We start from the raw sequence: 27,273 nt of genomic DNA on the forward strand, positions 1-27,273 counted from the left end.
TATTATACTCAGCACTGTAATTTGCAGCGATTTCACCATGTTGCAAGGGAAGATTTTAACATTATAAAAATTAAATATTTTACTCAAACATTTTGACACCATCAAAATTACAATTTCGGTGTGATCATTTTATGGTTTCACAATAGACCAGCTTTGAATTTCCATTCTGCTAAACATTTTGTGCGTGCAACTGATTCTTCTAAGCTAATGTGGGGAGGAGAGAATAACAAGTCAACTGCACCTCAAAAATCTGGAACTTCTTGGAGGTTTAAAATGGCACGTTTTGTTTCCCTCTAGTACTAAGGGAGAAAAGGTTAAACAGCATGTTTCCTCCAGACTGAAAGTACACTGAAAGTCACATTTACAAAATCTGTTCTCCACGAGGCTGTGAAATCCTTAATTTGTTTATTTCTCCCAGAAGAATGTAAATTGCTGTTGCATCCCCCAAATGTTTGCGAGTTTATCAAAAGCAGCATTTATTCAGCATTCATTCCACTCTGTCATTAAATCCTCTGGATTATACGGCTGCTGTTGTCTTTTAAATTCCTGGTAAATATGTTGCTGACAGCCAGCTGTTCTTTTCAAGGCATCGCAACGCTGCGTCCTAGAGCAGGCTGCTAGTTTGCTGGCGTCCATCTCTCTTATTTATGGTGGCCGAGGAGGTGACAGTAGCCATCTGCAGCTGTGGGCAGCCCTCTGCTTTCCGGGAACGCGCCATGCCCGGGACGAGGGCAGGGGACAGGGCAGGGCTTCAAGGGTAGTAGCTCCCGTGGAGCAAAAGGCTTGCGAAGAGCCCGGCAAAGGGAGGCCTTGGTCTCTCTGCTGACCCTTGCTCGGAGGTGGCTTTGGCGGCGTGCTGCCTCTTTCTGCCGCTTTTGAGACTCCTGCAGGGTCGGAAGCATCGAGTTTGGTTCCGGGGCAGTTCCAGCCGTGCCAGAGGCTCCCGTGTACGGAGCGGGCCGAGGGCTTCTCTGCAAAGGAAAGCAAGCAGTACGCTTTCTACTTTGAAGCACTCGGCCCATCTGTGTCTCTCGCCGAATGCAAGGGAAGGCTGGCGCTCGCCGTCGTCCTCGGCGGTCATTAACGCTGAAGTGATGCTGGGTTTGAGGGCAGGAAGCGCTGTGTGCAACCGGCTCCCAGAAAAGGGCTTTTGGCCAGGGGGGTTCCTGGTGCGAAACAGTACGTTTTGGTTCCTGGTGACTATACAGATATTCAATATGTTCTGTAAAGCAAAAATTGGAAGGAAAAAAACCAGCCATTTTGGCTGGATTGAAATATGTGTTTCCTAAGTTGTGCTGAAATGCCTAACGTTTCAGTTCTGTGTGAAATGCAAGCAGGCTGATAAATTAGCTATATTAATTAGAAAAAAATAGTCAAAAAGAAAAAAATCCTGGCTGAGACACATTACTTTCAAAGAACAGATGGCTTTCACGTCTTGTGCCTGGGGAGGATTTTGCTACAACGTAAAGGCACACAGCATCTCCTTGGGGGAAGCGGGAAATTGAAATGGAGAAAAAACATTGCCAGGAAATTCACTGGAAACTCCAGATGGGTAATAGAAATACCAGGCCGGATCTTTGGTGCCACGAACCTTTGTCGGCTTTCATCTCCCATCAGCACGTCACTGAAATACGGGCAGGTAACCAAAGTGCCGAGAAACGACAAGTTGTCCTGGGGAAAGCTCTAGATGAGAAGGTCTGGTGAGGGTGATGGAGCACGGACTGAGCGCTGCTTAGGGGAAAATGCACCTGTGAAGAGGAAGAGAGGAACGGGGCATTTCTGTTCAGGCTCACTCAGAGTTTTCCATCTTTGTGCCTGTCAGGGCAGCAGCAGGAGAAACCCTCTCTCCAGAAACCCTGTGTGGAAAAGGATGATTCTGTCCATTTTCCCTACCAGCCTGCCTGATTTAACCTTTTGACCATCCTCCAGCCTGTCTCTTAATGTGACCATTTTATCGGCAATTGCAGTGAAAACAGAAGTCAGTTTAAGCAGTCCTGTCTGCTGGTGCTTGAAATTTTTGTGTCGTGACCTTGCTTGTGTCCTTAATCTCTGCTAGAGATGCTCATCTCCTTGCACTGTAACCGATGAATCAATTTTATTTTCTCTGCCAAAAGGAGCAAAAAAAAAAAAAAAAAAAAGTGCTAGCACTTTTCCTTCCCTTTCGTTCCCCCTCTCCTTATCTCCAATAGGAAAACTCCTGCTGTTCCTCTCTTTGTAGCAGCCTATTGATTGTGTATGTCAACTGTACGTCTGCGGGCGCTGAAGGATTTGATTTTATTTCTGTTTGCTCAATGATATCTGAAAAAAAATGACTGCTCTAGGGGCTGCTGAGAAGTGGGGATCTTCTCAGCATGTTTTATAATGCTTTATTCACATATAATTGCAGCACGGCAATGTGATTACACAAGGTATTTCCTTCGGCCTCCTTAGATACTCCCTTTGGATGATATGTGCAGCTGCAGTCCCAAGACTCCAGCGCTGCAGTAGGCAGGAATGCCCCCCGTTGCCTGTTGCACTGGTCCAGATTTAGTGCGCTTGTATAAACTGTTTGCCAAGCGATAAAAATAGTCATTTTTCTAAGTGTTTGCTGCGAATGACAAGAAGGCAGAAGCAGTGGCTGAAACGGGTTTCGCTCCGTCAAGGGAGGCCCCAGGCCCGCTGGATCAGGGCAGTCCATGGAGGACTGTTGTTATCGCCCGTTGGTGCCTGGCTCCTGACCTCCCTCTTCCAAGCTCGTGCTCTCTGAGACACCAAATATGAGTCTCGTGTCTCCTGATGGCTTGGTATTGCAATTCATAAGGGCAGGAAACTTGGCCACCCCTTCTCTGGTAGGAGGAGCACTTAATTTCCCTGAAAAAACTGAAGACAAATAACTGCAGATAATAAAACAGCATGCTTTCACTTAGTCACCAGGAATAATTCCCTGTATAACTTGTATTACTCTGTGTGAGTCCTTGGGATTGAGTGCGCTCATAGCCTGTGAGTAAAAATTATTCTAAAAATTGGTATTTCCAAACCATGTGCAAGAATGTTTGAGGTACAGTTTCCAGTAAATGTTTGCATGTGATCAACATGGATTACCCGATTAGTTAACTGTTCTCAAGGCACTATATCTTATAAAGTTAATTTCAGATCACTAATCAAGGTCTGGCATTGACATTCCTTGATGTCAATAAATCTTTCCCGTGTCTCACGCTACCTTCCACTGCAGCGGGTACCTAAGGCAGCTGAGTGCTGTGTCTCTGGGGAGACCACAGCTCTCGGGTTATTACAGCCCTTTATCCACATGGACACAATATCCCGGCTTTCTTTTACCTGCTAGCGCCCTCCACAATGGCAAAAACGCGTATGAGAATATGCTGAAGCGCCTGTGGCTACCGATGGAAGGTTTGATAATAAGATACTGTTGCACACGTGTGGACGAAGTAGGGCTGTATTTTTGCAGAGAGGTCTGTGAATCCCTTCGGCCCTGGAGAGTCCAGGAGCGACAGGAACAGACGGGAGAGTCTCGGTGAAGTTAGGGCTCTGGTAGCGCAGAGGATTGCGGTCCACTGCTTCAAGATTTAGCTCTGTGCTGCGCGGCTGAAGTCAGGTGTGCTATTTGGCAAGTCACCGCATCTCCTTCCCCCCCCCCTATAAATATGGCGTAATGCTTCATATGGCAATACCTAAAAATGGCAGAAAAATAATGAGGTATGAGTGGGGCAATAGGGCAGAACTGATACCCGGGTACAAGTAGATTCTTCATCATGAGGGTTTTGAAATCAACAGCTGGTTTTTCCTTTACGTCACTGGCTACTGAATCAAGCTCCAACAGATAAATAAGCAAAATAACAGTTAGAACGGCCAGTCCAAATGCAAAGCACATTCTGCAGCGATACGATGTAAACAGGAGGGTGGAAGAAGACACTGTTCTCGTCTGCGACAAAAACTCCCTGTTGATTTAAGAACGGGTGCTTTGTTTTTCATTAGATACAATATTGGAGATGTGTCATCTTTAATCCATTTCTGTCAAGCTCAGTTGTCAGAAAGAGTGAAATTTCTTTGCGAAAAGACATAGCTGCTAATTGCTAAAAGCACACTGTGACCACATTCGGGTCCTCCCGCTCTCCACTCAATGTTCTCTGCTGGAAGGATGCCCTTCAACCTAGGAAATGGCTTCACATTATTAAAAAAAAAAAGAAGTCTTGAGGAGAGGAAGCTTTTTTTAAGTATTCCTGTTTGTTTTGTAAGTTTGTGCTATTGCGTTTCACCGGTCAACTGAAAATTCATCAACTTTTCAGTGTGAATAAGAGAGAGAGAAGGTGTGATGTGGTCTGTTTTCTCTGGAGCCTTTCCTCTACTGATTCCAAAGGAGGAGTCGCCCCATGGTGAAAGCCGTGATTTTAAAACAAAAGCCGTCCTTACTGAGCGTGCCGGGGTACTTGGAAGTCACAAGGAATCGCTGGTAGGGCAATATTACTTTTTCACAGGGATAATACTTTGTGTTCAGCAGGAAGCTGGCTAACAATCAGATTTTTTTTTGACAAAAGATGTGAAGTTTGCTTTTTTAAATAAGGAATTCATTAGTGTTATTGAATACTCGTATCACATTTCTTTTAATTATAAATGAATTTCTCTCACTCGGTTCCGCAGTCTTCAAAAGCTTTAGAAGATAAGATAAAAGCAGATAGGCGTTAGAAGCCTAGGTATTGTGGAGAGGTGTTAATAACTGTGGGATTTTTTTGACCCAAACACACATACTTTAGGACACGTTAAGGAGTTAGATTGACCGTTACATGGCAAGGAAATCCAGGGCGGATTTTTTTGTGAGAGGTTATGAAAGCAGAGCGCGTGTGCGATGCTACGGGAGCGCTCTCTCGGCAGAGGCTGTTACCTGTAATGCCGGGGCTCCCGGGGCCACTCAGGGTGGCCAGGGGTGCTGGGTGACTGCCGAGGGGCCGACACGCTCCGGGCCTCATCTACCCTGGTTCTGCTACCTGAAAAAAAGACTAGTCGTAGCTTTGAGTCACATACGGCTGAACGCTACATAGGCAGAGCCCATGAAAATAAATCTTTTTGTATGATGCTGAAACCGTGCGATGTTAAAATCGCCTTTAATTGGAGCTATCCAGCAGCATTTATACGCTCACCTGTGATAAACCAGGCTTTTCATAATAACATATTACTCATGTAGATATTCATTTGTGCGCGGTGACAGCAAAACACTTCATTTACGTTTATCGGTGGAAACGCAGGAACTGGCATACAGCGCGCTCCTCTAAAAGCTTTCATGAATGTTAATGACAGGGAGTATAGCTTGAAGACAAAGCTTGTGCCCAAGAAAATATAGGAAAGGGAAGCCAGTAAAGCATCAGGTGGAAAATATTAGCTTGCTGGAAAACTCTTTATGGTTCAAATTAATTTTTAGTTCAGCAGGACTTGTTAAAACTATAAATAGATGAATAGTCTCTTGCTTTCCTGTAGCTTTCTTCCTCTTACAGTGCGCTTTAGAAGTCTTCACATTCCATGATTTTTGTTTTATTATATTTAGCTGTCACTGCAGGCTCTCTTTCAGAGGACTACTTTGATATCAGGCTGCTTTATCTCAGTTCCTAGTGTGATAAAAGCCAATTTAGAGTCACTTTCTTTATACAAAACAATGGAAAGTACAAGATATTTTGATGATAATAGCAGCTTTAAAAAAGGATGGCCATCTGCCTTTATTTACTTCTCCCGCTTTCAGTGTCCTTTCAAGCTCACTTTCACTGTGGGAAGATGAACTCGCCGAGATCTTTTCAGTGCTGTCAGCTGAGAAGATGTCGTAGCTGTCTCCTAAGACGAGCACATGGCTGGGTCTCTTAAGAGCTTTTTTAAACTGGGGATCCAAAGATAGGCTGCAAGGTTGCGCGTGGCAGCATCTGGCAGTGTTCGGTTCCCCGTCGCAACGCTCGGAGCGCCTGCGCGCTGCCCGTTGTTTCCAAGGCCGGGCAGTTCGTGGCAAGAGCAGGCCACAGAAATGCAGAGATGGGAATTTAAAGGTTTAACTTCGGGCTCCCTGAATTTGCAAGTCTCAGACTTGGCCATTGGGAAAGATGAGACTTACCCATGTGAAGGATCGCAGCAGAAAAGCGGTTGCAAGCTGCAGGGTCAGCACGGAGGCTCCCGGATGCAAGCAGACGGGCCGGGAAGCAGGTATTTTGGGATCTGCTCTCAGCTGAGCAGCGGCGTTCCCACAGCTCCGGAGTGAGGGGCTGGGCCGGCAGGAGGGCTAAGGCAGCCCACACCCGCCACGATGGCGAGGTCCTCAGCTGCGCTGGGGAGGCAGCTCCGCGTTGGGGTGGCCAGTGGGGGGCCGAGCTGCACACGCTGGGCCATGCCACGCGTTGGCTCCTTCCCGTTGACCCCAAAACACGGTGAAGCTCTAGTAGCGGTGTGACCCTGCCCCGTCTGCCTTCTGCTGAGGGCTGAGAAAAGCTTAGGGCTGTCCTTAGGACAAAGCAAAGACTGATGGTTTTTATATACTTCTCATTTTAAAGCCAAGCTTGTCCCCGCTACCAGGAAGACAGGTTACCTGTTCTCATCACGTACCCCTTGCTCTGGAAATCAGAGGAGGCAGGGTGATACGGAGGGATTTGCGAACGTGCAGCAAGTTGGATTTACTGCTATTTATGAAGCCATTTAACATGCTTCAGAGCAATTCCAGCTATTCAAGACCATATCTGTGAAACCCAAAACATCTGCCATATTTACCACGGACAGACTGCGGTAAACTATCTTCATTTGATCTTGCCCAGTGTTTGCTCTTATGCTGATTTTAAAACTTCAGTCCTTTGCTACATAACCCTCCCTCCCACCCCAGGTGCTGAATGACCAAGCGACAAGCAGGGAAGAAAACATTTCCCAAAGTACTTATTCTGCCTAAGGAAATTGCTGAATAGGACCCACATTCCCGGCAACTGGAATTACTCTGGAAATGCGCCTTGTACAGATATGCCTTGAACAGACTTTAAGCCGAACGACTGTAATCAAGAGATTACCAGATAAATATGTAATTTTAGCTTTTTATATGCTACCCCTCCCACAGGAAGTATTTTAAACTTGAACGTTGCTAGGAATGAGACATGTAATACACCTGAAATTAAAAGGGGGGAAAAAAAGAAAAGATTTTCATGACTCATCTATGTAGCACAGATGAATATTGTTATTAGGTTATTGTTATTAGCTATCGGTGACTAAAGAGTACAGAAAATGCTGTTTTTCTAAAATAGATCTTTATTAACAGTCAGGGTCGGGGAACTGGATGCTTATAGTGGTTTTCCATTGAGAGAAAGAAAAAAAATCCAGGTGTTCACAGGTTAGAAGTTAAAAAATATGGAAGGTGATTTATTTACATTACCAAGATGAAACGTAGCTATTGCAAGTACACAGGAGTTACTCGCTAAACCCCGTCACGCTGTACAGCTCTGCCTGGTTCCTGACGATGGCCCTGAAAGTAAGGCCAAGGTGCAGGGCCGTTCTTGGGTGCTGCTAACAGCGTCTTTCCGAATTTGTTCATTACAGGCACGTTTTATCTGCCTGTTTGGGCAGGAAAAATCGTGAAGCATTCCTTGCGTCTTGGCTACTGTTTCACTTGCACATTTCTAGTAGCTGCCACCATCAACAAACGTAGCTCACTGCTGCTGTGGCTAATAGGATGAGTGTTGCGGACCTCTAGATTAGGCACTAGAAGAGGGATATGAACCCCATTTATTGAGCAAATTAACTTTGGCAGAGTGCTTGAGCTGGCGCTAGGGTAACAGTGCCTTTAGGAGGCAGGACCTGCCCTGCTTTGCTTCTGTACTTTGGTATTTCTCTAATGACTGAAGTTCTTCAGGCCAGCTTTTTCACTGGCCTAAGGGAGAGGAAAGAAAGACGTGCAACAGAAATAGCATGAAAACTGGACTTAAGATATGGGGAGTTAAGGCATAAATACTTGCTAAAGCAATTTGGGTCCTTTTGCTCTCTGTAACTGAAATGGCTAAAAATTGTGCTTCTGCACAAAGGTGCCACTGATTTGCAAATGGAGCTAAACAGAATTTTCAGGGGCTCGAATAACAAGCCCAGTGACTACCTTAAAAAATAATGCCCTGGAAAGCAAAACAGCAGAGAGAACTGAGTGATCAAATCGAAGGGGAGCCAAAGCTGTTCAGCAATGTCCATCTGAGGCCGTTCAGACAGGGACTGACATGCGGTTTTGTCAGGACCCCCTTCCCTTTTGAGAGCAACCTCCGCTCAGGTCACCTTGTGCCCAGGGGTGGCACGACTAAGGTGAATGATGCCCAGGCGCGGTGGGGCACTGAACCAGAGGATCATAACTCGCTGCTTGCTTCAGAAAGCCACCTGCTGCCTCCAGAACTGTTCAGTGTGGGAATGGGGGATGGAGGGCTCATTTTGGACGTAAATGATGTACCCCAGGCCACTCAGAAAATTAGTGGCAAGATGGGAAGCACCTCACACACAGGCCTCTCCTGCGACGACGAGGCTGATCTGCCTACTTGAAAATAAACCTCTCTGCGGTGATCACTTTAAGCAAATTTGTATTGAACAATTTGCTATCAGATTCAATTAAAAAAAAAGGAGGGGGGAAGGAAAACCTTGTAAAGCTGTACTAAACTGTATTAACAGCACACCAGTCATTCTTTGATGTGATGCTTTAGAGGAGCTGAAGCAGAACGTGCTGTTTCTGTGCAGCTTAATAAAAATAAGGCTGTGAAACATCTTCTGATGCAAAAGACAGAGAATCTGGTCAACATCTAACATTGAACCTTAAAATCACCAGACCTGAATGCATGCAGGTGAGCCGTATTCTGTTAATTTTAACAGAATCTGTGCCTACTTACACCAGCTAAATATCTATTCTAACATCCAGCATGAGCAATTTTCTTGTCCCTTCCCAATTAGCTCCATTACACAAAATCTAATTAAATCATATCTTTTAGCAGGAACCAAGAATTCAAGAGCCACATTCTTTTCACTTAATTAAAAGCTCTTCGTTTTGATCTGTTAATTTGCTGAAAAAGATACGCAGTAGCTCTTCCTCAGACCGACTTTGATTACTGAATGAAATGGCTCATTTATGTTCAGAGTCAGTTATTGAACTATACATTTAGGCTTCAACTCTTGTGAAGAGCTTAGAAGATGATAGGAATCATAGCCGCTTTTCTGCGCACCGCTGGATAAAATCTCTTCAGATACAGCTTGTGTTTCTTCCTGGCCCAGAGAGACATCTGGATGACCATCAGGAAAGCAAAAATGCCAACTAGTAAGAAAAAAGAAAAAAAAAAGGAACATGTGTTTTCTTTGGCTGTCCATTTCTGTGGATACAAGAGGATTTATGGAAAAGGTCTACCGTCTCTTCTGTAGATGGAGACAGGCTAATGCTGTCCTTGCTCTCAGCCTTGCTGTGGCTGCGTTAGCATATCCTGAGGCTCACAGGTGCCACTGCAGAATTCACGCAGAAGCTATTTACATCTTCTGCACCCACTGTATATCCCCTATGGGTTCCCTGTAAATCATAAGGCCCCCTTTGGTGTGATGCAGTCTCAACACAGGCCTTTCCATGGGCTTTCTTAACTATTTTTCTGGTTTACTTTTGGTCTATAATGCTTCTTCATTCTTACCTTTGGCACCCAACCATAGCAAGGAGCCGTGCTATAATGTCCTACTGCAGAGAGGCACAGCGGGTCCCTGGAGCACGTAGAGAGTAGGTGCCGTGATGGGTTTAGGTACCTGGCAGCTAGGTCTCACAAAGCCGGACTTTAGCTGCCCGGGCGCCTGCAGTGGTTTTCGGGCCTCAGGATGAGGTGTCTCAGGTAGCTCTCCCTTCAGGCTAAGTGGCAGCGAGTGCAGAATGCCTCTGAGGGTGCTTTCTGCAAGTTCATTTCCCTTTCCTCCTTAAAATGTGCTGGGGGATCAGAAACATTAACTTGGCATCCGGGCAAACTGTAGGTTTGGGACAATCACAGCAAGAATGGGGGTACCGGTGTTGCCCTCTGCCCCCTGAATGCAGCCCTGCAACAACAAACTTTCAGGTCATTCCCATACCAGGGCCTAATGCTTCTTCCCCCTCCCTCCCAAATGAAAGTTTTAATTTAGTTTTTGCATGATGCAGTTGAGTGCAGTTTTGAAATTCCCGTCTTCTCCCACTTGTAAAGCATTTGCGGCAACTTTTTGTAAGTAGTATTTATTGGTTTCCATTTTTAATGGAGAAATAATTAAAAAGTGAATGTTTTGGTCAGCGTGGTCCCATAGACAACATTTGCAGGGGTACTTAGGTCCCTAAAGATGCAGGTTAGGTAGCAAGCAAGCAAATCTCAAGCAAGATTTGCAAACACTACTAAGCAGCCGGTTGTTATGGATTCCTGATGTACGCAACAGGGGAAATGCCCTCAGAAACCTGTGTCTTTACTCATCACAAGTACTCGGTACATCTGTTTTCCTCACCCTTTCAGAAGTACTCTCCCAGGTTTACAATGAAAAGAAAGTTCCCTATATCAGAAATGATCAATTATAAGTGAAAATACAGTTTTTTATTACATTTCAAAGGCTGTTTGCACTGTGAAAACTGAAGAAACAACAATATTTCACAAACAGCAGAGAGCAGTTTTTGATCAAAAGAAGCTGGCTGGAAATGGTGCAGTAGGGTTCGTGCTCTCGGCAGCTTTCTGAAGGTGGCACTTTGAAGCTTCATACAGTCACACGGGATTTGATGGCAATGTTTCATATGTTGTAAATTTGGGGCAAATTTGAGATTTACAGAATTCACTTCCACAAACAACAACTTAAGAGTCTATCTTCATGCAGCTTCAAACTTACCTGGCAGCGTTTGGGTCATCACTGTGAAACTAATCCAGGACCCGACCTGTTGCAAAGAAAAAAAGCGATGTTAATTGTAGTTCAGAGCTCCCACCAGAGGGGGAAGTCACACAGGAAAAGGGAAAGAGGAAAATTAGCTAGAAAGAGACGGCGCAGTGTGCTGGATGGGGTGAAGAGACAGGTGGCAAGTGCTTGGATCAGTGAGAAGCCTGTAAGCGCTTGTGGAGTGAGAAGGCTCTGAAACAGCAAAGATGGGTCGATGTGCAGCGGCAACACAGCGACCTACCCCCTGCACGCGATCCCCAGACAGTTACGCACCTCATACGTGTAGTTGGGACAGGACACCAGGAAGAAGAGCCACGTGAAAGGGTTGTAGGTAGGACTTGGAAAACAGGCTTTACTTCCTTTACGAAAGAGAACAGAAAACCCACAAAACCATGGTTTTATTATGGCAGGAGGGGAACACAACTTTATCACTGATATTGCTCCTACGGAGGGTAACATAGGCAACACTTTCTTTTTGGGTTCTGGCAACAATACTGTGCTTAATACTTACAGACACTGAGCGCGTTAATAAATTTATTTGGCTTTTGCTGCTTTTAAACTGCATTAGACCCGTTGTGACTAAGAAGGTAAGCACCTGCCTACCTACAGCACATGAAATGCTTCCTGGAATAGAAACTGGCTTCTCTCTGTGAAGGTGACGGTACCATGATGAAGTATTTTCCTACCTACTGTGGAGGTATTCATGAGTTTATGTTTGTGTATTTGTACGTATGTGTGTGTGTACTGGGCATGAGAGATACATATGTATCTCAAAACTATGCAAATTAGTTTAAAGGGTTTGAAACTTATTTAAAATTGAATCCTTTATTGTCAATCAGCAATATGCTTTAGAGAACTTCAATGCTTAAATACATATTTAAATTGCAGTTGTTCGTAATTAAGATAAATTTGCTGCAAGTATGGAACAACAATAGTGTCTCTAATGTTTCTTACTGATGACATAGTACCTATTTCATCTTTCTTTATTCTGTGGATGTAGACATATAAATTACTGCGCATCAGCAGAAGATGGATAGGTTAAGCACACTTCAGTCTTAAACAGACAAAGAGGAAACTGAGAAAAGACAAACCTGAATGATTTTGCTGAGCTAAAGCTACATTGATAAAGTGATTTCCAGCTTCACATATCTGCAAAACATTAAAAAAATAGTTCAGTTATATGCCTAAGACGCTGTGGGAAGTGCATTACATGCATACCCCCCACTACCGCTTAGTCTGACTGAGCGGCGGCGTCCGGGTTCGCCTTCACTCGAGCCTACAAAGACGGAGGTGAAAAGTTGAGCACCGGTTTAGCGATGCTTCTATAGCTTTCACTATTGATTACAACTACTGTAATCAAAAGCAAAGCGTTCCCCATACGTGAGGTGGGAACTGGTGAGAAAACCAGTTTCAATACCTGAGACAGAAAACCTACCAGTATAACAATCTAATTTTATGGTTTTCATTTTTCACCTTTTTTTATGATGAAGATCGAAATGCAGTATACATTTCAGTCTCAGACTGACTTGAGTTTTATTCATTCCTGGGTTTGAAGACTTGATTTCTCCCCTCAGACTGAAAAAAGGCAGTGTTAAAAAGTTACGTTTTCTTATTTAATTTATCATTCTAAAATTCTGCAAAGCTGGAAAGATTAAGAAATCAGAATAAAAAAGGAAGTGCTAAAAAACAGAGAAATTAAAAGTGTAAAATTATAAAATTAATAGCGAAAAAAGGGGAAACATGATTGTCATTCTTGAGAGCCAATTTTCAAAAAGTCAACCATAACAAACTTCAGATAAAACTAATTGAAAGGAATATGTAACTTCATTTTGTATTGAAGTGTGCCATTATCAGAAAGAAAATTGTTGAAAGCATTGCTGAAGATTTTCTCCGTTTTTGGCAGTGAGATTTCCGTGGTGTTTGGGGGGGTTTTTTTTGTTTTTTTTAGGCAAGTTTAAATCAGTTCTATTAGCAAAGCTGTTATTCTGCATGAATATGTAGTCACGGGTCAAATCCTGCAGTCCTTTTATTCTTTTTTAATTACAGCTAACTGGCTGTCATCTATCCTAAACAACAGATGTAAAAAATTAAATAAGCAGATGAGGAAATTCTACTATAAAATATTATACCAGAAGCTGTAATTGTAGCCACAGCATTAGAAGTAATTTTAATGTACATATTTTTTATTATGGGCTATGAACAGTATTATTTCTTTTCAGTATGATTTTAAAGAAAAAGGCTTCAAAGTTAAAAGCGTTTTCATGAAACACTATACCTATTCCAATGTGCGATGCACATGCTACTGTGGCCCAAAGAGGTTTACACACTGCAGTTAGCACCTACTAATTCTGTTATCAATTATAAGTAAAACAAGCAAAGGGCATTTCTGCAGGGATATTTTTTTGGCATACCTTTGAGTCTGCAGCTGCATGCAAGTGTAATTAGCTCTTATGTTCCTCTTTAGAAATGTGGCTGATGATGCTCTAAATGGAGAAGTACCGCTAAATGTAAGCCCGCCCTGTAGTCAGTGTCTCAGCAAGCTGAAATGTGGGGCTGTGGGGAACCGGGGGACAAAGCCTGGCGCTATTTATGCTGTTGCAATATTGAGGTCTACATACCATTCCCCCTCCTTATATTCCATGTGCACCCTATGAGAAAAATGTCCCTGCTAAGCTTCGAGTAATTCCTCTGAATATGAGAATCTTTCAGAAGGGTCTGCTGACAAATTACTCGTTACTGTTGTTTACAGCAAGTGCAGATGTATATGCTTAAATCAGGGATATGTGATGAAGACAAGCCTTAAAAAGAGAAAAAAAGACATCTTCCAAATATTTTATTCATATGTTTTAGAACCCTATAAAAACAGCTTCAAATCATATTTTGTGTGTTGCTGTTTAAAATTCAGTGTCTGGGAACCTGCCAGAACAAGGTCTGAATGGGAAGAGTTTGCGTTTCCATAGGTATAAAGTTCTCCAAAGAGCTGTAAGAATTCAGACCACAGAGCAGCTGCCGAGGCAGATAGGAAGGGGATTGCCACATCTCACAGAAAACACCCCGCGAGGACCCGTTCTTTTGCTCGATGGCAGCTTTTCCATAAAAAGCTATAGCATGGGGTGTTCGCTGAGGAGAGCGAGTATGTGTCATTTGAAAAGGACGGCTTTTCCAAAGCAGGGTCTCTGACAAGGACTAGTTTTACCGGTAGCAGTGAATACTCAGGCACCCGGTTTCCCTGGTTTCAAGTAATCCCTGAGCTCTGGAAGGCCGCCGCCACCGCCACCGCCACCGCCACGGCCTCCTGGTGTGCAGTGAGGGGTGACGGCTCTCGGCTGCCGAGCCTCACCGAGCGCTTGGACTTCTTCATGCGAGTGTTTTGCATGTCTGTGCTATACCTTATTTAGGCAGGAAAAGCAGAGGACTGCACAGCCAACCCCAGAGACAAACACTGCCAAAACTGTGATCTTTAAAGGGTCCTGATGTACGAAAGCATTTGAATATGGCTAAGGACTTGTTGGAGTGCTTTTCTGAATAGCGTTTGCCTGGAGGAGCCAAGATGTGTTACTGTCCTCTTTTCCTCTCATATTTCTGGAAATTGGTCTGTATTTGATTTTCAAAGGCGCTGATCATTTTAGTTACCCGTGACTGTTTGGGTGAGTTAATACTCAGCATTTCCAAGTACAACACCAATACCGAATGGAAGAGAATATACGTTTGCATGGGATAATTTCTTACTGAGCCTCTGTCTCTCTTTACAGTTGCGTTCTTTGAAACATCAGGTTCGGCATTCTCAGGTTCTGCACTCACAGTCACCTGCGGGTGAACCTGTATGTTTTCCTCTCCCTTCCCAGCTAAGATTATGTTGACCTGCCATCTACTTGACAGGTGTTAAATTCTGTTAGGAAACAGTTTCTTTTAACTTGTACTGAATAGCCTGAATGTCGATGCCTTACAATAACATTCTCCAAAATGATCCATGTGAACTATTTCTTACAAATTCCCCCTCAAGGGGCATCAGCCTTTTAAAGCCATCCCGATTGTCCGTGGCATTGCTTTGCGCACAGACGAGACCAAAATGCTGTAATTCAGAACTTCTGCCCCTCGTGGGACCCCCGTTAGAGAAAGCTGTGCAAATGCCAGCAGTGCCCTCATCTCTCTGTGGTCCCGTGCAGAGCCCCTTCCTCCTGATTTGGTGAAAAGTTTAATCCCAGCACTGGAGAAGTGGTATCTGTAAGCATAGCTACATAAAGGCAGGGTTAAACACGAGGCTGACAAACAAATGCTGGCTGTCCTTCCTCAACCGCGCTTTCCCTTGGCTTCACCCATTTTGGCAGGGATCTTTTATTGTTTTTAATAGCTGCTGAGGGTAGAAATTAAGTTATTTAAGGAACACAGTGCTATTGAAAAGTCTGATTAGGATATAATTCTTTAGTGTTTTAGAAATTGCAAGTTTGTATCTGTCTAAATATTAATGTTCTGCACAATTATGAGTAGCAATAATGCAGAAGATGTTCTCATGGTGCTCAGGCACAGCACACGTACCACCATTACATTAAGCTGTATATAGGCAAATAATACTAGGAGACTTTCCGGCCCAGAAACCTTAATTGATTATATGTATCACTACATCCAATCAAATGACATAGGGCTGCAGGAGTGGACATATATAAACACAGCTGCATAGCAGCATTACTGCATTTTGCTAAATCGTGAGTTGTTCCTATTCCACAATCATTAATAACACTTTATTTTTGTACATACCAGAAAAGCAAGGGCAGCAAAAGAAACTTGTCTGTGGCCAAATGCTAGAAAATAGAATGAAATTATAAATTGCATTTTACAGTGTGCACATGGTTTGCTATGGGTGAAATTAATCTGGTGCTGAGGAGCAGAAATAGTTCTTTCTTGACAGGCTCTGCAGAAAGAGTGAGTATTATCACACAATATGAAGACAAAGCAAATAGTAGCAGCACTCTAGGAAATGCCAGTGTCCTCACCACTCATCTCAAGGCAGTTTTCACCGAACGTTTCCTAGCTAACATTTGTCAGCCTCACAACTCCAAGTGCTTTGTCAAAGCAGTCGCAGTTGCTATATTGCTTGGAAAGGCAAGGAGAGGGATATGTGAAGGTCAGTGCCAGAACGAGGCCAGGAATTACATCTTTTGCATGTGATTTCCACTTCAGCCGTGTGTTTTGGATAGGCCCTTTTACCTCCATGAGCAGAGAATCCAAGACATAACCTATCCATTACTATGCTTTTAGCAGTGAGGCTGTTCTATATATCCAGTGTGTGCTTCACAGTCTGACCATGCAAGCGATGCATTTAACCTTTGCAGTTTTTAACTGCCCTTTGCTTGCATCTCCTTTCTGCTGTTGTCCCCATAGTGCTGTATCATGTGCATCTCCATAGGGTTGCAGTTCTCCTGTAAGCCTTGTTCACGGCTGAGCGACACAAATCGCACGTACCTCACTTCACTGACCCAGTCTCATCGAACCTCTACTTTCGAGAGCCCTTTTTCTCTGGCTGGTGCACGACTCCTCTGTGATGCCAAGGGCATACACTAAAACTTCGCCCCAAGAACGGCCAGCACATGTCAACAGCCGAGTATGTAGCTGCTAACCAGATGCTTGTCATGGGTCCCTGTCAGCCTGGTTTAATTTGCCACTCCACAATTACCTGCTTGCCTCTCCTTACCTGTCCCCAAAATAATCACCTCTGGGTATGACTGTGGAGGTCACCTGCATCCAAAATAACTCATCTGCCTTTTACTGATCCATCTAACTATGCCAGAGAGCTTTGCTCCATTTACCTGCAAATGTCATTTTAAAGCAGTGGCAAGGAATTAGAAGTATTTCTTCTGAAGGCTTTCTCTGTTGAAAAAGTTGGAGGAGTGAACAAGGTTTCTGGCTTCAGACTGCATCTTGAGCAAATACTTTTCTCTATAAATGAGTAAAGAAGCTGCACCTACTAATCTGATGGCCTGGACCGCTAAGAGCTCTGTCTCAGGTTTCCACCTTGTTTGCAGCACTACTGTCAAAGCCACACCAAATTCAAATGTCTTTCAATGAATCACATCATTTTTAAACTGAATTTTTGTATTATTTTGAAATGGAAGCAAATGCCACTTGAGAGAACTTTTGGATTGAAAAAAATGAGATATTTCACTGTGAATACAAAGATGTGTAATTAAAACTGACAAAGCAAATCATACATTCCCCAAAGCTCATAGATATGTATCAGTTGCAAAGGAAAAGGAAGACAAAGGCAATGATAAAATGCCACCCCAAAAAAGTAGCAGGAAACAAAAGTTATGACAATTATGATAAAATAAAATAAAAGTTCAAAGAGCAGGCAAGAAGAAAAAATCAGAAAGCAATAACAATATAGCAATAAAATATAATGAAAAGGTACAAAATGATGAATGAAATCTGGAAGTAAAAAAGAAGGGAATTTTTTTTTTCATTTTTTTCAACAATATCTGATTGACTTTTACTGGTTTCACAAAAAAAGGCCATTTCTTCAGCAAATAAATCTCTCTTCTTCTCCAAGAAAACAGAGCTAGCTCTAGTTCTCTCATGTATTCTTAACAAACATATTGTGAAGATGAGCAAAATACACTGATTCACTTTCTGTTTCCTCCGCATGGCTCACGCCTCCTGTTTGTAAAACTGTACAGCAAGTACCCACTGCTGAACAAGAACATATGTTTAGTGACAAAGCAGGAGCGCCACCCTTGCCATAATCTTCCTTCTAAGAGCCTTATCTCTGGGTAGATTAGTCATAGGATTTGAAGTCTAGGCCAAAACCTCTACTGATTTTGGAGAACTTAAAGTTGCACACCAAAACCTTTTTAAAACCAAAATCAATTTTGTGCTCTACGTGTACATACATGGTGGTGTATACCGTGGATGGTTGATGTAGTATGCAATCCAGGAAGTGAATCCCCAGTAAAAGGCACAGCCCTGGAATGGACAGAAGATACTTCTTTTGTTAGAAAGGGCCATAAGAAACTACGAACTGTAAATTTATATATATATATTCTAGTAACATGTTAAACCCAGATGATCACTGATCAACTTTGCAGTGGCTTCTTGAGTTAAGGAACAATAATATAGATTTTTTAAAATGCTCTATGGCCACACGCACAAAAGAAAGTAAGTTTAGGTTTTTCAGAGTGTGCTGAATGAGTTTGATGTCTGTTGCAGAAATTGGCATTTGTTTTCTTCTCTGGAGTGAGGGAACTCTACCACTGAAGGGGACATTTCTCTGAGTTGAGCTATTAAAAATCAAGGGCTGGTTCAAGCAGCTGAGCTGTGATTATATCTTAAACTCATCATTTCCAAGACAGAGCTAGCCAAACAGTACGGTAAACCAGCTGAGATGTTAAAGAACAAAAATGAATAGGCAGAAAAGGCACACAGTTTCCATTAAAATCATGTGAGCTTCATGCAGTTGAGTCACATGCTGCACCTGCACCTACGGATTCAGGACCACCTCATCCACAAATGAAACCTCCACCTCCTGAAACCACAGAGATAAGGGAAAGCCCAAGCAGAGACTGAATATCTCTGACTGGAGATAATCTGGCTTAAGGGTCACTGCTCCCATCCCTTCTACGAGAAAAAAACGAAACCCACCAGATGACCAACCGAACCGACCAACTGGAACTACCGCAGGTTACTGGATAAAGCCTTTCTACATGTCTAGCTTAAGGACCTCCTTGCACTCCGTACGGTCTCAGGAAGAGCAGTGCGCTGGGGCTGGCTGCAGCTCTGTCCCCTGTGCAAGGGCAGCAAGTCAGGCTTCCTCTTTCTCGTGTTTTTACACAGTGCTGCTGTGGCAGGTCTACCACAGACACTAGGGAACAGCAGTCACGGTGGGTCTGTAACGCCCTGCGTGAATCATTTCAGATGTGGCACTCTGGCTCCAAAGCCATGTAGGTGCTCTAGCTTATATTCCTCTTTATTTTCAAACATCATGCATCATAAGACAGCATCCTTAGCTGTGCATATTTCACTAGCTCCTTTCTGACTGGAATGGAGCCAAGCCACCTACCATGGACATATGTTTATCTCCTTCACTAAAACTGTAAATGTTCTGCAAATCTTTAAAAGGGAGGATCTTTCCCTCACACTGAATGAGATGGAGGGGATACAAAATGATTGAGGGTGTAAAGTAAGAGGAAGGAGAGCCTATGAGATGATGACAAATGGTTGAAATTCAAGGTCTACTAAAGAGCCAGATGACTTTAGGCAGCCCAGTATCTTCCTCCCTGAGGCCTCCATCTATAGAATGAGAACATATTTTTTTCTATTTGTAATTTGGTTTTAATTTCCTAATGCAAGAGCTGTCTCTTACTCCATATTTTTATTGCACCAAGGAAGTAGAGTGTGATTTCTGTCATCATTTCTAGTTTTTGCAGCAGCATATCTCATTAAAAAAAAAAAAAAAAAAAGTAGCAGTCAGTCTGAAAAATATCCTGGACATGACAATCAGTTCACTGGGTGGATGAGTCAAAGTGAACATTGATATGCAGCAGCAAAAATGGACATTGATTCTTATTCATGTCCTTGGGGACATGGCCCTGAGACTCTTCCTATAGTTATATTTTGACTAATCATAATTGCTGGAGCTGGAAAGTAGATTATTTTTAATTTTCCTATCTTCTTCAAAGGACTGCTTTAATATGAGTATCTTCTCTGCCTTACATAAAATGATAAATATATTGTTACCTTTATCATATTTTTCAGAGGAGTGTGCCCTCCGGAAAACTTGTGAACAAATAACGTCTCCAGAAGATGTCTGGTATAGTGTAAACAATGGCAGAAGCAGGCCAAGCTGGAAAAAACAAGAAGGGAAATGAAGGTAAGTGAAAGATTGCTTTTTATTTCTTCACAGTTTATTGTCACAAAAAGAATAAGGACTAATATTCCAAAACTGCAAAGTTGTACTGAAATCTTAGGATTTAAGGTTTTGTCTTAATTGAAGCATCTGGAGCCAAAGATTAATGGAATCATTTTCAGTGTTATACAAAGTTGCTTCCATTTTACAGGGAAGCAACTTATTTTTACCAGCCTTGAATTACAAAGAGCTCCTCAAGCTCTGAATGTGATACATGGCCCTGACAGGACATTAAAACGGGACAGCTGTGTACACAAGCAGACGTCTGCCGTGCTTTTCCAAAAGACGTCTCCCACATTTTAAGGCTACCTTAATGCTCCTGTAGGATGTGTCTGACATTTGCAAACATTCTGAATAGCTTCTGAATGGTTTCCTTGTCCTTTGCCAACTCAAGTAGCTGCATGGAGGCAGTTTGTATTTCATTTCCTCGTGGACTCAAAATGAGATTTTGTTGCGAAGTTAATCCATTGTGATGGCTTTTTTGTACCCAGTTACAAAGGAATGTGGTAATTGTTCTAGAAATTATGATACTGATTCTCTTTTGAGGAAGGTTATGAAACAATAACAGGCGCTGCTGATTTGCTTCAGAGAATGAGTTGCAGCTCATAAAGATTGAATTTCAAAAACAAATGTCAAGAGTGATTCCTGGTGGCATTTTATCTTGGTTACATTTACCATACCACCAGAGCCTGTCTCACTGCATGCCAATTATAAGACATAAAAGAAAAGTGGTTTTCAGCATGTGAAATCTCAAATACTTTTATTACACATCTTGTATAGTAGCCAGAGTCAAAGATTAAACAATTTCAAAATAATTAAACCAGAGAGATTTGAGCTATGAAAATTTCAAACAATTAATGACTAAACTAAAGGCCAGAGCAAACTTTCAGCTTTGCCGGGAATTTTAAATTTAACTCAGCTTAGGATGGGGACCTCGAATGAACCCTTTGAGAGTGATCACTGGACGGTTTCTGTGTGCTCCTTGCCCACTTGAAAGAAGGTAAAGGTATTTCTGGCTCATCTGTGGTACTAAAAGCTCTCTCCTTTTAAGTGTATGAGCAAGAGGAGGAAGGCAAGAATCTTGTAGCTCTGGGTTTGAATTCAGCAATTCTGTGTTCCCATTCCCAGCTCCACTAACTCCCTTACTCTCTCTCCAAGTCTCTGTTCCTCCATCTATAAACGGCAATCTTACTTACTGCGTTTCTTTGCTATGTAGCGGGTCCGAGTGCTATGGGGAAGCCGTACTGTTCTGGAGTCTCTTGGTTCCCTGTGTGCCGTTCCAGCTCTGATGCTCTGACGCGTACAGCTGACAGATGGGCTTTCTCTGATCATGTCCCACCCCTCTGCCAGATGCAAATGCCCCCACAGCAGGGGAAACTGGACTGAAGAGAAGCCAGTTCCTTAGATATGAAAGTTCCCAGCCTGGCACGCTAGCCACCATCCTGCAGAGGGGCACAGCTGCTGATAGCAGTGCCTTGAACCCCCCCGGCAGTCAGCAGGCATAGCTGCTAGCTACTTTCTCATCTGTAGCCATTCTTTACCCCTCCCATGAATCAGGTCTGCTTTATTTCTCCAAGAGTCCTTCAAATGGGCTTGGGATGGGCAGGGGTTTTTCCTAAAAAGTCACATCAATTGGTTGTCCTCTCTTCACTGCTTTTTCGCATACTCTTGACTTCTAGCAGATGAACCAGTACCAGAATGTGTTTCCTTGTGGTCAGCTCCTATGGCGTCATACCTGAAGTGTTTCCTCATTCTTGTTAGCATTACTGTTCGAGTGAGGGACAGAAGAAAGGCTAGCTGATGTATACTTATGTATGAGCTTCTCTGTATTTGTGTGTGTGTGTATGTGTGTGTACACGTACATACAACATGTGCTCTCTACTCTTCTGTAACAGTGGATGAGCTCTTATTTTTGTTTGTCACTGAAGATTTTTGTTTCTTAAAACTCCTTCAGAACTCAAATATGTTGCATGTGGCCATGGCGATTACCCTGTGAAGAGTTTAGTTTCCAAAGGCAAATGACCAGTTCTGAATTCCTATGTTGCTTAAGTTTCTCCATTAATCAATTGTTCTTGACCTGACTCATGACACACAGACCTCTTGAAATACTTCCTTGTTGTTATCTAGGTGAGAGCTGGCATGGAGGTAGTTACCTTCTGTTCTGAATGCTGATGCTACCCATCTTTTCACGTGCCCTTTGGAGCTGGAAGGCACTGTGAAGAGACCGGGACGTGGAACACCTGAAGTTTTGTCCTCTCCTCTCTGTCAAGCATGACTTTGGCTTACTACCCTCTCTGTTTAGTATTTCACCTTCTGTCCAGCTTTTATGTCTAGAGTGCACTCTGTCTGCGGCAAGTACTACATCCCATTGCGAGCAGATGCAGTGACTGTTGCAACTGGTATCCTATTTTTGATCAGGTTAATGAGTGTTACTGAAATACCGACATGTTGTAAGAACAATCTAAAACTCCCACTGACTCTGAAGAGCAGTTTGGGTGGGGTGGGAAAGCTGGCTCATACCCTCTGTAACCTCCCTCCTCTGTGCTGGACACTCAGCATCATCCCTCTCAGGAGCCCCCTGGCTCCCTGTCCTCCACCAAACAGTTCACGCGTGTCACTTACTGAACCACTGGGTGGCGGAAGTTCTTCGTGCTTTCCACTTGATCGTAAATAGTTGAGAGGCGAATGTAAAAGAGCAGGTATATTAGAAGAGGCCCGGTGTATTCTGTTAGAAAAAACTAGAAATGAAAAAGAAAATAGCTGTATCAGGCTATGAAATTGTACCAATAAAGGCATGAGAAAAAGAATAACCCTATCCACAACACCTATTCATCCTTCAAATGTCATTTTAGCTGCATTTGAGGACTTAAATGACATGTAGACTTTTTTTTTTCCTGCTGTCTCTTTAGCAAGGGAGTAAAATCCATCTAGCAAAAAAGGGAGAGGTTTCTGTGTGGAACGTTAACCCAGTCAGGAAGGTTTTGTGGAAGAAGCTCAAAATGACAGTTATCTGCTCTTTATACTTTCAGCTGTGCCATCAGATGCCTATTTGAATCTTAATAGCACTGAAAATGCAGGCCCCAAAAGCAGAAGGCAACTTGCTTCATGCCAGTGTTTTTCGCAATTAAGCAAGTGATGTATCAATCCAAAGCCAACTGCATAGGAGAGGAGCAAGCGTAACGTAACTTTGGATGCCGGTTGCTAGCATCCGAGGTCAGCTGGAAGGGAGGGATCGTGGCTTGAAATCAGGGGGCAGTGGCAGAACCGGGCCCGCTCGCCTGGTGTGGCGACTGGAACGTGGGCCCAGCGCCGGAGGGGGCCTCCGCCCCGTGCAGGCGTCAGCAGAAGAAGCCCCGGGCGCAGCCACCCCAGTGGCCTCGGAGCGGGAGAGAAGGGGCAGTCCCAGGGTCGCAAGGAGTCGCCCTCAGTTCGACGTTCTGGCTTTGCTTTTGTACAGCCGGGTATCGCCTTTTGTCAGGGCAGACCGCTGAGCTACAGACAGCTCACGGGAAGCTATCCATCTTTATCGATGAGCGCTTTAAAGAATTTAACAGCTGGAGGAAGTATAATGTGGTTAGAATGATACGAGGTCTGGATTTGATTATCTGTCCCCACTGGAATGAAATCTTGGATTAAAGTGGTGTAGCCCAACATGTTTACAAGGGACAGTAACTGGCAAATCATAACTCAAGTGCATAACGTTGCTTAAGGGATAAAGATTCATAACTAATGGACTGTTCAGCTTCAAGGTGGCTGTTTGCACTGCTATAGAATCATAATGAATAAATATCTGCGGTTTAAGGAGTAACATTTAATTTAGACTACCCTTCTCAAAAGTAGGATTTGGCAGGCACCTAGACCCACAATGCAGTGTTCCTCCAAACTCTCTTCAGAAGAGCTTTGAAACAACCGAGAGGTTTTCCTGCAGAAACAGTCTACAATTAGGTTTCCTTGCTTGGGGCCCTCCAGCACCATTTTTTCCCCTGTGTTGAGGCAGGGGGCTTCAGAAATCTCAGTCTGTAATAGCAGAACTCAGACTCCAGAAGTAGGAGACTTGAGTCCTCTTTAGAAGAAAAATGTAAAAATTTTATTTTGCTCAACATGACACTGTGGCTTTCGTGCTCCATTTAGATTCTGCCTGATCCCAAGAGCAGCCGCCTGTGCGTGTGTGTGTGTGTGTGTGTGTGTGTGTGTGTGTGTGTATGGACACATTTGATCAGGGAATGTTTGAGAAGACGCATTTGTTGTGGAGCACATCAGGACCGAAAGATTATTAGATTTTTGGTGTAATTGTTTTTTGGTCTATTCGTGGGAGCCAACCATGTTAGGCGGGCTGCAAACACACTGCAAGAGACAGTCGCTGTGATCTTTACCTAATACACTAAACACAGAAAATGTTGGTGTAGGAAACACGAGCACAGGCAGTATGGTCTGGGCAGGTCAGTGTGAGACCTTGGAGTGAGCTGCTTTCTCCAAAGAAGTTTTTTCTCTCAGCGAAGACTTGCACCACAAAATACACCCGTAACTGCCAGCTTTTATCCTCTGCTTGGCATGAATGTATTACAAAGCTGCCAGGGAAAGACTGGCAGGACTTGGCAGCAAGTTGTGGCTACTTTTCACTGTACCAAGTGTTCCCTCCTCACCCTTTGGCTAATTTCAGCTGCTGAAAGGAGAAGGAAAGGCACGGGATGAGTAGAAAATCCAGCCTCTCTCTGACAGCCGAAAATACAGGCCGCATGATAACTGGACCCGTGCGCTGGCGGGACGGAGGGGACGCAGGGACTCCCCTAGGCTACGCAGAGCAATTTAGAGAAGCTGCTGATGGCATGCAGCGGGAACAGCACTACCATGCTCAAGGCACTGCGGGCTGGGGCTGGGCGTCGGGCACATCCAGCACAAAGCATTAATCACCCGCACGGAGGAATGCCGTCCGGGCCGGAGTCTGGCAGGCAAAGTAGGAACTGTCTGGCAGGCAAGCCTGTGTTTGCCTTTGTCATGACTGCATCACGTTGCTGGAACATAGCTAAGAGGTTGGTAGCATTCAATTTTAGAAGATAAGGTCCAATTTTTTGTGGTGGTTTTTTTTTTGGACACTGTGGGTCAGCTTCAGTCTGTGTCTCCCTCTCTTGCTTCTCCCACACCACGACATCTGCTCTTCTTTTCTGAACCAGGAATTTTAAATTGACCAGGAATGACAAGTGAGTCCCAAGGAGAAAGGCAGAGCAACATTGCTACAAATCCCATGAGCTGAGGTGGGTGAAGGGGAAGGTAGCCCTAAATTAATACAAAATTATCATCAGTTTTAAACACTGGCAACCAAAGGCAAGCTTTTCTTTTTTCTTTCTTTTTTTTTACTATTGATTCCCAATGAATATACACAATTAAACCTAGCTAGTATCTTCATACACATCCTATAGTTGACTAATACAATCAGACCAAATTGCTGTGCTTGGAGAGGTATTAGCTGTGTGTTAAAGATCAGTCAACCTCTTATTTTTACAGATGCTCAAAAATATGAGGAAATTACTAAGATACTAGCTTTTGTTGACATTTCTTTCAAAAACAATAATAATGAAATTTTAAACAAGAAAACTGAAAATAAAGACATTGTAACTTGTTTGTAGCTTCTGCAAAAAAAGAAATATAATTTTGATAAAAGCCAAAAAAGTGATCATTGAAAACACTGAGCATTTCTGTTCTGCAGAAATGTCAAAAAACATCCAATATTCAGATGCAAATTACTTCTTTACAATCTTGTGGGCTTGCCTAGATTATTTTGATATATTTGGTGTAGCAAAATATGGTGGGCCATAATAAAAACAAAGATCTTTTCCTGGAGGAGAATATTGAATTACATCTCCATTAAAATCCGCATAGCTCAACAGAAGTATCATTAACTTCCTGGAGAAACAAATTAGGAGATTGCCCCTTTTTCTCCCGCATCTGTACATTCAATTGCATGTTTTAGATCTTGCAGTGTCCAGTTCTCTTACTGTCCCCCCTCTCCAGTGTCTGGCATGATACCCTCTAGCTACCTCTAAGCAGCCTGGGGAGAGCTTTGCTGTTGGGGCAAACCTCTCGCAGCCGAGAGCTCCTTATACAAGGTGCTTAGCTGGAGCGTCTCCGAGCATCTGCATTATCAGGTCCCTGGGGACCCTGGGATTCAGCAACACCTAAGCTGGATGCATCTGCTAAATAACGAGCAAAACAGCGACCTGAAATATCTCGAAAGAAAGCTCATATAGGAGCCTCCAACGTGTTTATTTCCCTCATTCAGCTAAAGACAAATGAAAAAACAGTACAGGATATAAAATTCTTAAGACAGCAAGGCATTTCATCCTGCATGAACTAGATTGGACCAGCTTCCCCAGAGTTTTCAGAGGCCTCTTTTTTTATGCTTTTCTCCGATTATTGTGCCAATAGCACCTCACTGAACTGAATAACGACCAGGACAGGGATTATAATCCCAGCCCTCATCAGGCAGAGGGTGCATTTAGGGAGATTTGAATGCAAAAGAGGCGAAAGAAGCTCTTTAAAGTTCTTTGTTGTTTGTAATGCAGAGGGAACGTGAGGTGAATTTTCCAGCTGGTAGGGGCAGCTGCATTAGTGCCTGACACCATCCCAACGGGACCACTGAAGGGAATGGGAAGATTCTAACGTGAATTAATAGTACTGTGCGTACTGGTTGGGAAAAGGCAGAAAAGCACAAAAGGAAGTTATAAATAGGGGAGGGAACCTGAAAAAAGTCCCCAAGAACCTTTATAAACTAAAAGCCCACAGATTAGCAATCTTTGTCCGAGGGCATCAGCTAATTCCTCTCTGTAATGCTTATGATGTGCCCTTTCTGTAATACTGCTCAACGCACCCTAGCTTGTATCGTGTTGCCTTTTGGCATCGTCTCACATTATTGCATTGATGACAAGTTGCAGAATACAACCTTTTCCGTGCTGATCCCTTCCTGCAGCTCTTTCCACGCCATGTAGGGGCAGTTTCCCACTGCATCAGTGCTGGGCACGATGCTTCCCTTTCTAGCGCCAACGGGGTGTTTGGGTTCAAGCCGGGAAGGGGTGGGTGCGCTGGGAGCATACCTGCAGCTGGGACAACGGCTTTGGGCTGCTGCCTGCAGCTCTCGGCACAGCCAAAGACATAAAATAGCTTAAGCGTGTGCTGGGTAGCTGTTTGATGGAAAAACAGCTGCAGGATATAAATTATCTAACAGAGCCTAGTTTCTTCGATAAATGTGAGACAAAGACACCAGTTGCAGGTCTGAGTCAGGGTCAGAAGAGACAGCATGAACTGCATAAGGAGGAGGATCTGCTCATGTCAGACAGACAGACAGACCATTATTATATGCGAGTATACAGGGAGCAACTACAATTTCAGAGAAACCCAGGAAACTGAGACAGCTGAATTCCTCAAATCCTCAAATCACATTAAATTTAGCATCTAACTCCCTTAGACATCTTTTTCAATCCCAACCCTAAGTATTCTTGAGA

General features: G+C 43.5%; 1 protein-coding gene across 1 annotated transcript in view; it reads right to left on the reverse strand.

Annotated features, from left to right (window-relative positions):
* Window positions 1–9,152: 9,152 nt before the first annotated feature.
* TECRL (trans-2,3-enoyl-CoA reductase like) overlaps window positions 9,153–27,273 on the reverse strand; it is a 60,495-nt gene continuing 42,374 nt past the window's right edge. The window contains exons 5-12 of the mRNA XM_013939746.2: window positions 22,400–22,515; window positions 19,609–19,714; window positions 17,766–17,838; window positions 15,637–15,680; window positions 11,973–12,030; window positions 11,155–11,240; window positions 10,837–10,882; window positions 9,153–9,280 (exon numbers count right to left, since the gene is read on the reverse strand). Coding sequence (XP_013795200.1) covers window positions 9,153–9,280; window positions 10,837–10,882; window positions 11,155–11,240; window positions 11,973–12,030; window positions 15,637–15,680; window positions 17,766–17,838; window positions 19,609–19,714; window positions 22,400–22,515 — 657 coding nt within the window. The remainder of the gene's footprint in view (window positions 9,281–10,836; window positions 10,883–11,154; window positions 11,241–11,972; window positions 12,031–15,636; window positions 15,681–17,765; window positions 17,839–19,608; window positions 19,715–22,399; window positions 22,516–27,273) is intronic.

Source organism: Apteryx mantelli, chromosome 5, assembly GCF_036417845.1.
Source record: "Apteryx mantelli isolate bAptMan1 chromosome 5, bAptMan1.hap1, whole genome shotgun sequence".
NCBI classification, from domain to species: domain Eukaryota; kingdom Metazoa; phylum Chordata; class Aves; order Apterygiformes; family Apterygidae; genus Apteryx; species Apteryx mantelli.